Source organism: Sinohyriopsis cumingii, chromosome 3, assembly GCF_028554795.1.
Source record: "Sinohyriopsis cumingii isolate HCF-2022 chromosome 3, ASM2855479v2, whole genome shotgun sequence".
In the NCBI taxonomy this organism is placed as follows: Eukaryota; Metazoa; Mollusca; class Bivalvia; order Unionida; family Unionidae; genus Sinohyriopsis; species Sinohyriopsis cumingii.
Window position 1 is genome coordinate 27,066,735 of NC_142963.1, and position 14,134 is coordinate 27,080,868.

Below are 14,134 nucleotides of genomic sequence, written 5' to 3' on the forward strand. Positions count from 1 at the left end.
ACACACAGTGAGTGTCTTCATTCAAACTGCGTACATCATTTTGCCAATACCATCTATAGACATAACCATAAATCTACAAAGACCAAAGACTTTGACATATCACAAAGTCAGGATCATGTGATCCTCTAATGTCTGACATACTTAAAAAATAGAAATTAACATGTTAAAATACCCTTATTTTAGAGACAATAATTGCCTACTTGTGTGCAGATGGCAATGAGTTATGGATTCCATCATGACATGTAGATGGGCCATCTGCTGTACTTGAAGGGAAAACTAAGCTGTTTCTAGAAAGGTTTATAAAGTGGTATCCCCAGACAATTTGTGGAAAATGATAGATATATGAGACTCATGGGTTTTTTTTGAACATTAATTTCTAGCCTTTGAAATTTCTTTTCATCTAGAATATTTGAAGAAAAATGAAGGGTTAATATAGTCCTTTGTCAGCATCACACCAGGTTAAAATCTATATGAATATAATTTTCACTGGTATCAACTCAAAGTTTCAGTTGGATCCCAACTGTTTCATAGATCAGGGCACATGGGGAATACTATACAAATTGACAGTGATGGACCAATAAATAAACTAATTAATTAATACTTTTAAATTACATCCATGATAGTTGCCTCACGCGATTTTTATGTGCCCACCATAAGGTGGAGTTTATTATGTTTTAATGTCTGGCCGTCTGTCTGTTACCATTTTCATTTCTGCACTATAACTAAAGTTGTCCTCCATCTACAATTGCCAAACTCTCTGAATGGATTGCACTTTGGGGTAAGGAAGGATTTTAGGGTCAAAGGTCTTGGACATAGTCAATGCTACAAAAAAAATTAGTTTTCTAACAACTTGAGTTCACCATCATCTACAGTTACCAGACTGGATAAATTGCACTTGGGATAAGAAAAACATTATCAGTTTGGGGGTCAAAATAGAATAGGTTATGGTCACTGAATGAAGAAACCTGTTTTCTTCACAAGAGCATTAATTTTTCTTTACATACTTGTACCAAACTTTGTGATTGAAGAAACCTCTCAATTTTGGGGTCGAAAGACCAAAGATAATGATCCCTTGCTGAGAGAAGAATAATGTTTTTAACATAAAATATTAGTTGTAGACCACATACCTTGGCAAGTTTGTGCAGGCTTGTGTTTGAGATATGGAAGAGGCCTATTTATTTTGAGGTTAAAGATCAAGGTCATTGTTGCTAGAGAAACAGTGGACTTTGCAGAATAATTATTGTTCTTTTATAAGTTCCTTGATCAAACTTTTTGGGTGGCTTGTATATAAGGTAATAATCAAAATTATAGATGCTGGAGTTAAAACGTGAAAGGTCATGATCATTTTTAATAAATATAAGAAAATGATGGTTTCTGCACATTAAATTTAGTGTTAAGTGCCTTCATAGGGTAGGGCACAGTTAGGGGTATGCTATGCCATTTGGTACCTTTATTGTGAATGCTGCGTTTATCATGTTTTGTACAGAATTTTTTTTAAATGTAACATTTCATTAAGTTGAGCTATTGTTAAACTGTAGAGGTGAAACACAGTGTAATTGCATTACTGTATAATAAATAAATATCTTTATTTATTAATTTCTGTACCACAGGCTAAGTCATTTATTTAAGATTTCTTGAAGGGCTTGAAATTATTTACAAAATATAATCAATGTCACAATTCTTGATTGTTTTGAATTCAACTGATTTCAGAGAGTTTGTAGAAATCTTGAGTTATGAAGCAGCAATATTTGCATCAAGAGATAATTTGTTTGATCAAAGATGGTTGAAGAACACAAGAGATAATTTATCTGATCAAAGATATGTTTGAAGTACACAAGAGATAATTTGTTTGATCAAAGATGTGTTGAAGTACACAAGATATAATTTGTCTGATCAAAGATGTGTTGAAGAACACAAGAGATAATTTGATCAAAGGTGTGTTGAAGAACACAAGAGATAATTTGTCTGATCAAAGATGTGTTGAAGAACACAAGAGATAATTTGATCAAAGATGTGTTGAAGAACACAAGAGATACTTTGTCTGATCAAAGATGTGTTGAAGAACACAAGAGATAATAATGCTTTAGATGAGATTTAGATATACAGATTGATTTTAGTGACTTTGAGATAAGTACCAATAAACTTGATAGCAAGATGGTTTAAAATGTATTGTACGAGAATGGAATAAACTGTGTATTTAATGTAAGTTCATGAATTAGTATTAGCATCATTACACTATAAAATCTAGTACATTTTACGAGATAAATTTACAACTTGACTAAACAGATAGAATTGATGGGAAAAAATATCAGCTTGAAGCAGAGTATGGTGACTCAGTTTACAAAGTAGCTGTTTTTGTCCCACCTGCATATTAGTATGGTGAGATATCATAGATAACTTTGTAGGCAGCAGTGGCACCAGCATGAAAAATGCTAGAGTTTAAGTTGCATATTTTCCACATTAGTGGTTGGATTCACCTGAAATTTGAGGGTTTTATTGCTGTGGGGCTAAAGTTTGTGAGCTATAAGTTCCTGTATTGCTTGTCTAACCAGCTTAAGGAGAAACCTTGAATATCATTGTCAACAATGTTCAAGGTTTTCTTACTGTGTCCATGGGTGTGTGGGAAACATATTTGTCAAAATTTTTTATATGAGTTAATTTATTGTAATATGATGTAATTTTTTTGTAATATGATGTAATTTATTGTAATATGATGTAATTTATTGTAATATGATGTAATTTATTGTAATATGATGTAATTTATTCTAATATGTTCATGCCTTATTATGTTTATGGATGGGGAAGAACAACACATGGATGCATTGATGGCTGTTCTAGGTTGATAGTGTTCCTCAAAACATCAAATGACAAAGTCTCCACTGTATTTAGCTGTTTGTGGATGATGCTGATTATATATGTAATGATGACAATGGTTTTCTCTATAAGGAGTACATCATCCATATTTGCTGGCACATCACCATTATTTGCCCAATACTGAAAGTCCTTTATTACCAGATGCTTTCTATCAATGTTGGTCAAATTATGTTGAGCATTTTATTTTGATAAACTTGTTTAAATATTTTATATTTTATTAACAACTACCAGGTCAGCTAAAACTTAAAGCAATCATAAATCACAAGTACCAGTACTGCTAAAATCGAAAAGGACAAATTTGAATGATACATTTATTCCATTCAGTTTATTGTGATGATGATACATTGCTTAAAACGACAAGCTTGAAAATTGTGTTCATTTACTTAGTACATCTGTGAAAAACGTACTGAATAGTTTTTATTCATCTTTTTTTGTGCAATCAAGAAGACAAACAGTAAGACAGAGAAAACCTTTGTCTTTTTGTAAACACCAAATTACTACACTGTCTTTGATCTTTTATCCAGAATCTTTGTTAGATCAGCCACATCTCTCACAGCATGCACATATCGGCAGCACAAGTAAAATTTGGTAGTCATGGTAACAAATGGAATAGGAAACTTGAAATTATGTTAACTATGTAAAATTACATAAATGCCAATAAAAACCAGCTTGCTTAAGAGAAAATTAAAACATTTACAAATCTGCTTGATGTTTTCCCTTGACTTTAAGTAAAAAATCTTGCATGAATTTATGTGAAAATATCGTACTTCATGTTCATTTTTGTTAGGATGAAAAATGATCACATGATTAAATTATTTATGTCAAATGGTTAATTAAAATTATTATAAGTATAAATTTTCTTGATGAAATGAACATGAATATGGAGAACAAAAATTGAAATCTTACCATATTAAGTTACAGTGACCTATATTTGGTGTGAGAGACAGGGACAAAAATGAGGAATTGTATTGATGTAGCTGAAACAAAAGTTACCAGTGTTCTGTATTTGTTTTTGCTACGGTGATATAATACCGTTGAGACTGCATGCATATCATTAAGCCAGATATTTGTAGATGAGGAAGTAAATGCTTAAAATAAGAGGCCTGGGTGGATCTGATATCACTTGCCCTGAATACATTGATGAAACCATACATTTATTGTAATAAGGCAGTTGTATTGGCTTAATTCTAGGTATTTGGTGGAATTTTGTTGCATGTGAAATGTTGTTTAACTGTCCATTGATATATTTTGATTTATTGTACAAGGCAGTGTTTGGAGAAAAAGGCATACTTGTCAACTCTCACACAAGGAGGGTCTTTCCACGCCTACCTCCCAATTTCATAATATCTCCTGAGTTTTGCAGAGAACTCCTGATTATTACATTATGTCTGTTGATTTTCTTTCTCCTAATAAATTCCTACATAAATAGATACATCATATGCAATCCACAGTAGCTATGTTTTATTTTATCACATGTGAATATTGTTGTGATGAAATAATTATTATCACACAACAATGAATTTTTTTCTTAAGTAAATAGAATGCAAAGTATAAACATTGTTCACATAAATTTTTGTTTTTTCTTTACCACTGCAATAATATTAAAGTCTGGAAATAAACCATGACAGTAAAAATGTCAGTAATTAGTTTCATTCCAAAGAATGATCACTGTGAATGTTGTAGCATTTCCATTTCTACTAAAGAAACTTGAAAGAGTAAACACCTGGTTTTACTGTACTGTATATACAAATGTCAATTACCATCATTAAATTAAAAGAAGTAATGAAACCACATACCACACAGCATATTTGTACTAAAAAAAACTAATTCAGAATATATATGTTATTTAGTAAACAATGTTAAATGCCTTATGAGTTGACAATAAGGAAATAAGGTGGGATAAAAAATAGTTACACATAATTGGTAGCCTGAGACTGCATATTTAGGCACTGCTAGTTAAAACAAAATAGGGCATCATTTATTTTCCAATCAGTTAGTGATGCTTACATAACACACACCGTAGAACATGGTTTCTTTGAATTATGTTGGAGGGCCAGTCCATTTCACAAGATAATTTCAGTAATAAGGATTAACTGTTAATTAGTCACACTGGCTTTCTTGCTTGTTTACTAAAGACTAACTTTTAGCTATTGTGCAGTTTGGCCACAACTGATCAGAATATGAAATGGGTGCACATCCAGGGGGAAAATAAGTCACATCACAGGGAGAATCAGCACGTCCAATGAGAATTTCATGCATACTGGACCCAGAAGAGGCCTTAAAAATGCCACAAAAACCTCCAGATTTTAAGTCCCAATCTTCCTATTTTTTATTAAGTCTCCCTTCCTGGAGTTTGAAAAGTTGAGAAGTATGGAAAGGTTGTTTACATATTAATACCAATAGCTGTACCTGATGCAAAGAAAGTATTATTGAAGATTTTCCACCCAACTGCTATGGAAGTCATGACATTTTTAGCAGAGCAATCCTGGATTCAATTTTAGTAGAATGTATCCTAAGATATATTCATTGCAAGTTTGATTTAAAAAAGATATTGGCATAGTCAACTGAGAAATATTCCTACTGTGTTTGATCTAAATTGTCCAAGCTGGTTTTAAGAATTACCTTTACAAACAACACTTGAAGAGCAACACACACTGGACACTGTGCCATACCATGAACTTACTTGGTTTTATTGACAGAGAAGCAAAACACTGTGACCTTCTTTGGTCATTTTTATAATCTTAACTGATTGTGTGCATGTCAGGTTTTATAAAAACGCAGGAATTTGTGAATTAAAAACACAAATGCTAAAGTAATTGTTAAATCTGAATATTAAATGATCCTCAGTTCTGGGACTGGTTGTATGAGTGATCCTCTAATCTGAGACTGGTTGTATGAATGATCCTCTAATCTGAGACTTGTTGTATGAATGATCCTCTAGTCTGAGACTGGTTGTATGAATGATCCTCTAGTCTGAGACTGGTTGTATGAAAAATCCTCTAATCACAGACCAGTTGTATGAATGATCCTCTAATCTGAGACTTGTATGAATGATGCTCTAATCTGAGACTGGTTGTTTGAATGATCCTCTAATCTGAGACTGGTTGTTTGAATGATCCTCTAATCTGGGACTATTTGCTTGAATGCTTCAACTTTTGTCTTGTAATGTCTCTTATTGCTAAAATAGATGATAATTTCAGCAACAAATTGAAGTAATTCTACAATGGTCAGGACAGAAGCCCCAGTGAACAGTCCTAGTGCTCCACCAATATCTGACAGAAAACGTGTAGCCTGGAACATAATAATAATAATAATAATAACAACAACACAAAATAGAAGCCCACATGAACAGCCCTAATGCTCCACCAATATCTGTCAGAAAATGTGTAGCCTGGAACATAATAATAATAATAACACAGGATAGAAGCCCTCATGACAGTCCTTTATCTTCATAGTATAGGAGGACATACATTTTATTTGTACTTAATATTTTTTGTGTATTCACATTTTTCATGATTATTGATTGTAAGGGCCTACCTGACTAATGACATTCATGTTGTAAGCAACATAATGCATAGATAATATTTGTCAATCATTGTAAAGTATTTATTAATATAATTATTAATTGTAAACAAGTTTTACTTCAGTCTGAGTTATTGATAGATTTGATTCTGACCTTAGAAGGTTCCAGAAAGGAATTTTCCATTTTGATGATATTATTTTAGAAAATGGTAATTGTGACCTAGGTCAAGCAGAGGTGTATATAAAGTTGTTTACTTTAGGATTATTCATTCTAACCTTAACATCAGAAGTGGCATTAGTCTTATAGTTGTGTTCAGTCTTTAATTTGGGAGGATTTATTTATTTAAATTACAAAGTGCTCATTAATACATCTTGACCTATATGACTATTTTGGGATTACTGTGAATTTATTCAAGGACATTTTCAAGTAAATCATTGTGATACATCAAGACTGTGAACATGTCACCACATTTCAGGCTATTAGCATATCAGCAAATTTAATATTGGAATTCATTTGGAGCACCACTAGAATTCATTTACAATCCAATACATTTGGACTTGTGATAGAACTGTTAGGACTATTTGGGATTTAATTCACAATGCTGTTAGTTTGTTTTGAATTTTCACTTTGTATTATAGAGAAATTAATTGTTTGTTGAATTTTACAAAATGAATTTTACAAAACCTGTTGGTCTTTGCTCATTTTTGCTACTTAGTTTAAGACCATAGAGTCATAACATGCAACATATAATTGACAGTGTATGAGGATCTGCATTATCTTTGACAGTGTATGAGGATCTGCATTATCTTTGACAGTGTAGGAGGATCTGCATTATCTTTGACAGTGTAGGAGGATCTGCATTATCTTTGACAGTGCAGGAGGTTTTGCAGTATCTTTGACAGTGTAGGAGGTTTTGCATTATCTTTGACAGTGTATGAGGATCTGCATTATCTTTGACATTGTAGGAGGTTTTGCATTATCTTTGACAGTGTAGGAGGTTTTGCATTATCTTTGACAGTGTATGAGGATCTGCATTATCTTTGACAGTGTATGAGGATCTGCATTATCTTTGACAGTGTATGAGGATCTGCATTATCTTTGACATTGTAGGAGGTTTTGCATTAAATGTCTTTAAACAGCTGGGGATGATTTGCATGATATCTTTGACAGTGAAGGACGATATGCATCATATCACAAACTTATATGCTTGTGCAGAGTCATATTAGTCATATTTTTTCCCCCATGAAATGTGCAGAGATGATAATGGTGATAATAGTGGTAGTAATGATAATGATAATTAGTTATGTCAACATGAAATCAGCATCAACAGAAACAATAATATCATGTTCATGTCATTGCCATTGTTACCTGCTATCAAAGCCATAACGCATTAGTCTTTATGACAATAAATAGTATTATAAATTTAAAAAAACAAGTCACACTCTCTTCATGAGAAAAAGGGAAAAAAGTGAAAAAATGCCACAAAATCCTTGAAGATTTTTAACATTATGTTTTATAAAAGGATTCATCTAATGTGGACAAAGTGAAACTATATACTATAAAATTAATTAAAAGCATGGATTGATTCAGAGACATCAAATAAGAGATGTGAAATATCTGCTCTTGCATAAATTTACATAATTGCAACATGTATTTTTACAGTTACAAAATAATAGCAAACAAATGTTTCTTGGGGGTGGGGGTAAATATCATATATGCAGTTATCATTTGAAGGATTAAGAAGCACATCTATGTATCAAAATTACATAAGTTAGATTCAACCCCAAATAACTGACTCGTTATTAAAAATAACCCCAAATAACTGATTAGGTATTGAAAATAACCCCAAATAACAGACTTGGTATTGAAAATAACCCCAAATAACTGACTTGATATTGAAAATAACCCTAAATAACTGACTTGGTATTGAAAATAACCCCAAATAACTGACTTGATATTGAAAATAACCCCAAATAACTGACTTGGTATCGAAAATAACCCTAAATAACTGACTTGGTATTGAAAATAACCCTAAATAACTGACTCGGTATTGAAAATAACCCCAAAACCTGAACTAGTCAGACATAGTATCACATGCTCTGACCTGAAGAACTTTCTATCCCATTTTATACATTTATTTATTAATTTCAATTCCATGGAGTCAAATGCCCTTTGACAGAAATGATAATAAAACTACCATATAACAACACATTATAATTTAGATTTACATCAACATCACGAATCTGTGCATCTATAAATAACATAAGAAAAAAAAACATTGTATTGTTTTGTTTTCCATTCAGGCATCATCAAGTATTTCTTACTGAGATTTTTTAAAAGCTGCAATATTGTTGTTATAATTAACTACAATATGTGTTTCTAACAATGAATTGAAATTACTTTTAAAAGATTGTATTTTCTAAACATCTTACGACTACACCGTATCACCCTCAATGTAACGGGCTGGTCGAACGGTTTAACGGGACATTGAAGAACACGCTCAAGAAGCTGTGCGAAGGCCGCCCTAAAGATTGAGATAGATACATTCCTGCAATGCTTTTCGCATATCGGGAAGTACCCCAAGCAAGTTTAGGATTTTCTCCCTTTGAACTCTTGTACGGGAGGACCGTACGTGGCCCAATCGCCGTACTGAGACAACTGCGGACGGACGATCACGCTGTGGAGGAGGTACGCACTACCTACCAGTACGTCGCGGACTTGCGCAACAAACTGGAGGAAGTTTGTTCCCTTGCACAAGAGAACCTCAAGCGAGTGAAGGCGCGTCAGGCGAAAAATTACAACAAGCGCGCAAAACCACGCCAGTTTGAAGTAGGGGACAAGGTGTTGTTGCTGCTGCCCCAAGAACACAACAAGTTGCAAGTTTCCTGGAGGGGTCCATACGTTGTCACCGAGAAGGTCGGAGGTCAAACCTATCAGATACGGCTACCAACGAAGGAGAAATTGTACCATGCCAATCTCCTTAACAGATACCGGGAAAGAGAGACCATCAGCGATTTTGTTATCGCCACGATAGTCACCGAGGACGCCTAAGGCGATACGGAAGGTGCCAACACTGTTCTGAGCTGACCGTTAACGAGGGCTGAGATACCCTCGGACGTGGAGTGCGACCCCATGTTGACTGCGGTACAGCGGGAAGAGATTGAGATGTTGCTGGCCGGGTATTCCGATGTGCTTACGGAAATACCCGGGAGAACGTCGCTTGTCGAGTTCGGGTTAAAGCTGGTTGACGACCAGCCAGTCCAACGGAAACCCTACCCCTTGCCCCACTCAAAACGACAAGTCGTAAGGAAGGAGATCGAGCAGATGATTGCTCTGGGAGTAATCGAACCCGCCGACTCTCCGTACAGCACTCCGGTAGTCCTAGTGCAGAAGAAGGATGGCACCCATCGGTTTTGTGTCGACTACCGGAAGCTGAATCAGGTGACAGAATTTCAAGTCGAAATGCTACTTGACCCGGAACATATTTTCGCTTCTGTCTCGAAAGCGAAATATTTCTCCAAGCTGGATTTGTCCAAGGGCTATTGGCAAATTCCGGTAAGGGAGGAGAATAGGGCAAAGCTCACTTTTGCTACTCCCGATGGGACCTACCAGTGATTGGTCATGCCGTTCGGGGTACACAACGCGCCCAGCGTCTTTACTAGGATGATGCTGAAGCTGTTGGAACCCTTTTCGCGATAGGGGTGTCCACAACTTCATGGATGACCTCTTGTTAGCCACAGAGACATGGGGTGAACACCTTACTCTGTTAGCTGACGTTTTGGAGCGGCTACGTCAGGCGGGATTGACAGCTCGCCCTTCCAAATGTCACCTTGGGTTCCGGACATTGGACTATTTGGGACATACCCTGAGCCAAGGCACGCTGTCCCCAGAGATTTCGAATGTGGAGCAGCTGAGAAACGCCGCACGGCCCACCACAAAAACTGAGGTGAGGTCATTCCTGGGATTGGCCGGGTATTACCTGAGGTATGTGGCCAATTTCAGTGCGATTGCGGGGCCGTTGTCTGACCTAACCAAGAAACGGGCCCCGAGTAAAGTTATTTGGACTGATTCGTGTGAGCATGCTTTCCAAACGCTAAAGGATAGGCTTACATCCGACGCGGTTGTCCGTCTACCAGACCTGTCCAAAGACTTTGTGCTTCGTACTGACGCTTGTGACACGGGACTTGGAGCAGTACTACTGCAAGAGCACGAGGGTACACTTTTTCCTGTCGCGTACGGCAGTCGGAAACTGTCTGCTGCCGAGAAGAACTACTCCGTATCGGAGAGGGAATGCCTCGGAATCGTGTTCGGAATATCACGGTTCGAGCGGTACTTGTACGGATGCAAGTTCATATTGGAAACTGACCACCAACCTCTCGCCTATCTCGCGCAGGCGAAATTATCGAATGGATGCTTGATGCGATGGTCGCTGTTCTTACAGCAGTACCAGATGCAGATTAGATATGTGAAAGGAACCGAGAATGTAGGCGCTGATTTCATGAGTAGGGGCGCTGAAATGTCATAGATTGCTTCGTAGATAACCGTATGTTGTGTATATATTCGTGTCCGTAGTCAGCGTGTAGTGTCGCTATAATTTTGTTATTTTATTACGCGCAGTAACGCGCATTTGCATTTCAAGTAATTTGTTGAATAAAATCCCGATTTTATTCTCAAGCGTGGGGGGATTGTCACGTTTGCCTGCCCGCGATTACGTAAGTTAGGAACAAAGGAATGGATTAGCGCAATGAGTATGTCGACCCTGCACTGTTGTGGCGATTTTGTTTGTACAAGACCCCCCCCCCGTTAGGTGTTAACACTAGCATATAGATGTTAGAAGCTTTGTTCTGAGAACAAAGGACCCTCAACGCTGTCGTAAATCTCCCCGCTTTGACAGATGGCCTGAGGCTCGTCTGTTAATCTGGAGCGACTGGGGGTAGAATTGATATCCAATCAGAACTGAGGAAAGGTGGGGCCATCAATTCGAACCAGAACTTAACAGTCAGTCGGACTGACAACGAATTAGTGATTTGTAAGCCGTCATACTGGTAAAGCAGAATATACTCACTCCGAGGGAGCCACTCGTGATTTGGCGAGAAAACTCTTAGTACATTCTAAGGACAGAAAGCTTCGTAAAGGAAGCTTTTGGGGACAGACTAGTCAAGTCCCGAGTCTCAGAGAGACAGGATAGAAGTAGGCGGAGAACAAGCTTCGTTGAAGGAGAAATAGAGAACAGAAGTAGGCGGGGAACAAGCCTCGTTGAAGGAGAAAGAGAGAAAGAAAAGGAGGAGGAGAAAAGAAGACAAAAGGGGAAGAGGACAGGAAGAATCAGAGAACGCCGGAAGGAGGAAAGCAATTGGAATAGTAAACACAGATGAGTAGAAACCAAGTACAGGGGAAAGCCATCTCACACTATAATCACGTGATGAAATAGGTTGTCACATGGTCGAGAGGAAGTAGATTGGTTGAGAAATTAATATCGTTTAATTTGTATTAAATTGTTATTCTTTTGGATTTCACCTTTGTGTTCTTAATAATTTAATTGTCGGTATTGCTGACTGGGGGCTCGGAGCTTTACCTCTCTCTATCACTAATTTCACTTCCTACAAAAACGAGCCAGGGCGGGAATTCCACAATAATTCAAATAAATATTGGGAGCACCCCACTCCAACGCATAACAGTGAGTCACATAGAACTTCACACAGACAAAGCATTATAAGATGGTAAATTATAAGATGGTAAACAAGTCCCTTAAACCAGACAAGAGCATTATAAGATGGTAAATTATAAGATGGTAAAGAAGTAACTTGAACAAGACAAAGCATTATAAGATGGTAAATTATAAGATGGTAAACAAGTCCCTTGAACCAGACAAGAGCATTATAAGATGGCAAATTATAAGATGGTAAACAAGTCCCTTGAACCAGACAAACCATTGTAAGATGGTACACTAGCTAGATATTTTTTAACAGAGATGCGGTCAGGTGGGTATATCTTAAGATATAAGCATTTTGTTTTTGCAATGGAAGGTCACTTTTTGGAAGAAAGGATCATTTTGTTGTGTCCAAACAAATGATTACCAAGGACGAAATTTAGGATGCTCTGACTTTTGAAAATACAAAAGGATACAAGATCAATATTAATTAAAAGAAAATAAAACGTTTTTGGAGGTTATTTAGTGACCTAGAGGGTGGAGATGGGAGAATTCTAGATGAGTGGATAGAAAATACATAGAAAGGCAAAGGGAGGACACAAAGGGTGGAGGGAGATCTTTAGAGACTCTGTGTGTGTGTGTGTGTGTGTGTGTGTGTGTGTAGGGATACTCATCTATTTCCATCTGGCTGGTACACAGTATCATTAAAATACACATTACAGTATTGTATACCTCGTACAAAGGCTCCTGTTCTATTGATTCATAATTCAGATCCTCAAAGTAAATGACAACTCTCAGGAAATTATACTGGTACCTGGAAGAGAATAAATGTGACATTTAATTTTGGAATGCATTCAAAACAAGTTTTTAATTACTCTAACTGTATCATTCTGAATAATAGTACAAATTGCAGTCACAGTCTATGTAGATAGAGTGCTGACTCATGACCCAGTGGGTATGGATTTGAATTTTCTGCCCAAGTCAGTCAAATTTAGCCACTGTGGCATGTCTCTGGATATGACACTTTTGTCCACTTGCTTGTGTCCGACATAACCTATCAAGTGTTGATACACCACCAAAACAGTAATTAGCCCTACACAAATTCAAGGAAAAACTTGAAATATCTGGTTATCTCTTAACAAAATATTTCTAAACAAACATATTGTCATGTGTATATAATTTTGTATTGTGTTATTGACCTCTGTCCATAATTGAGGGTAGGAGTTTGGTGTACATGTCTAATATCATGTAGGGTAAACATGTTTACTAAGTTTGAGTTCTGGATACAAGTTTGATTCTGACCTTATAATTTTCTAGAAACAAATACTGTTTACAGTTTGATGGAAATTTCCATTGAGATGACAGAGTAGTGGGGATCTATATAAGACTGTTTATTGCTTATAATGTTCTAGAAATAAACTTTTCACCCTCATCCCTGGTTCTCAAAGTGTGTCTTAGGTTTTTATATTAAAGTGGATTGTATTAGGATTACTCGTTCCTACTTTATCATCCAAAGTGGAATAACTTGTATTGGTATGTTTTAATTTGAGAGGGTTTATTTATTTAAATTATTCACTGGAATTAGAAAGTGTTTTTTTTTTTTTTTACTTTAGGGTTCTATCATTATTTTGAGATTATTGTGATTTCATTCAAGGACATTTTAGATTATACCATCGTTATAGACACTATTCCTGGCTATTGGCACATTGGCTCATTCTAAATTGGAATTTATTTGCAACACCACTGGAGTTCATTAAAAATAATGTATACTTTTGGACTTGTGATAGCACTTTTAGGACAGGATGGAATTTAATTCACAATGCTGTAAGTTATATCTAAATTTTCACTGTATTATAGGAAAACGGATCATTTGTTGAATTTTACAAAACTTGTTGATTTGCACTCTTTTCAGTTACTTAGTTTAAGTCCATAGAGTCCTAACAATATCCAATATCAAAGCTAAATTTACAGACAAAATACCATCACTAGTGATTAGAAAGCAACCCATACTACCTTATGCCATAGAAAATAATTTGTAAAAGAAAAGGGTTTTTTTTTCTTCAATTATGAACATGTGTGATTCTTTT

The 14,134-nt window shown here is 35.9% G+C and overlaps 1 protein-coding gene across 1 annotated transcript in view; it reads right to left on the reverse strand.

The window, feature by feature from the left end:
- Positions 1–358: 358 nt before the first annotated feature.
- The window catches only part of LOC149802588 (degenerin unc-8-like), an 80,373-nt gene continuing 66,597 nt past the window's right edge, over positions 359–14,134 (reverse strand). The window contains exons 11-12 of the mRNA XM_089953798.1: positions 12,780–12,861; positions 359–6,165 (exon numbers count right to left, since the gene is read on the reverse strand). Coding sequence (XP_089809924.1) covers positions 5,995–6,165; positions 12,780–12,861 — 253 coding nt within the window. The 3' untranslated portion in view covers positions 359–5,994. The remainder of the gene's footprint in view (positions 6,166–12,779; positions 12,862–14,134) is intronic.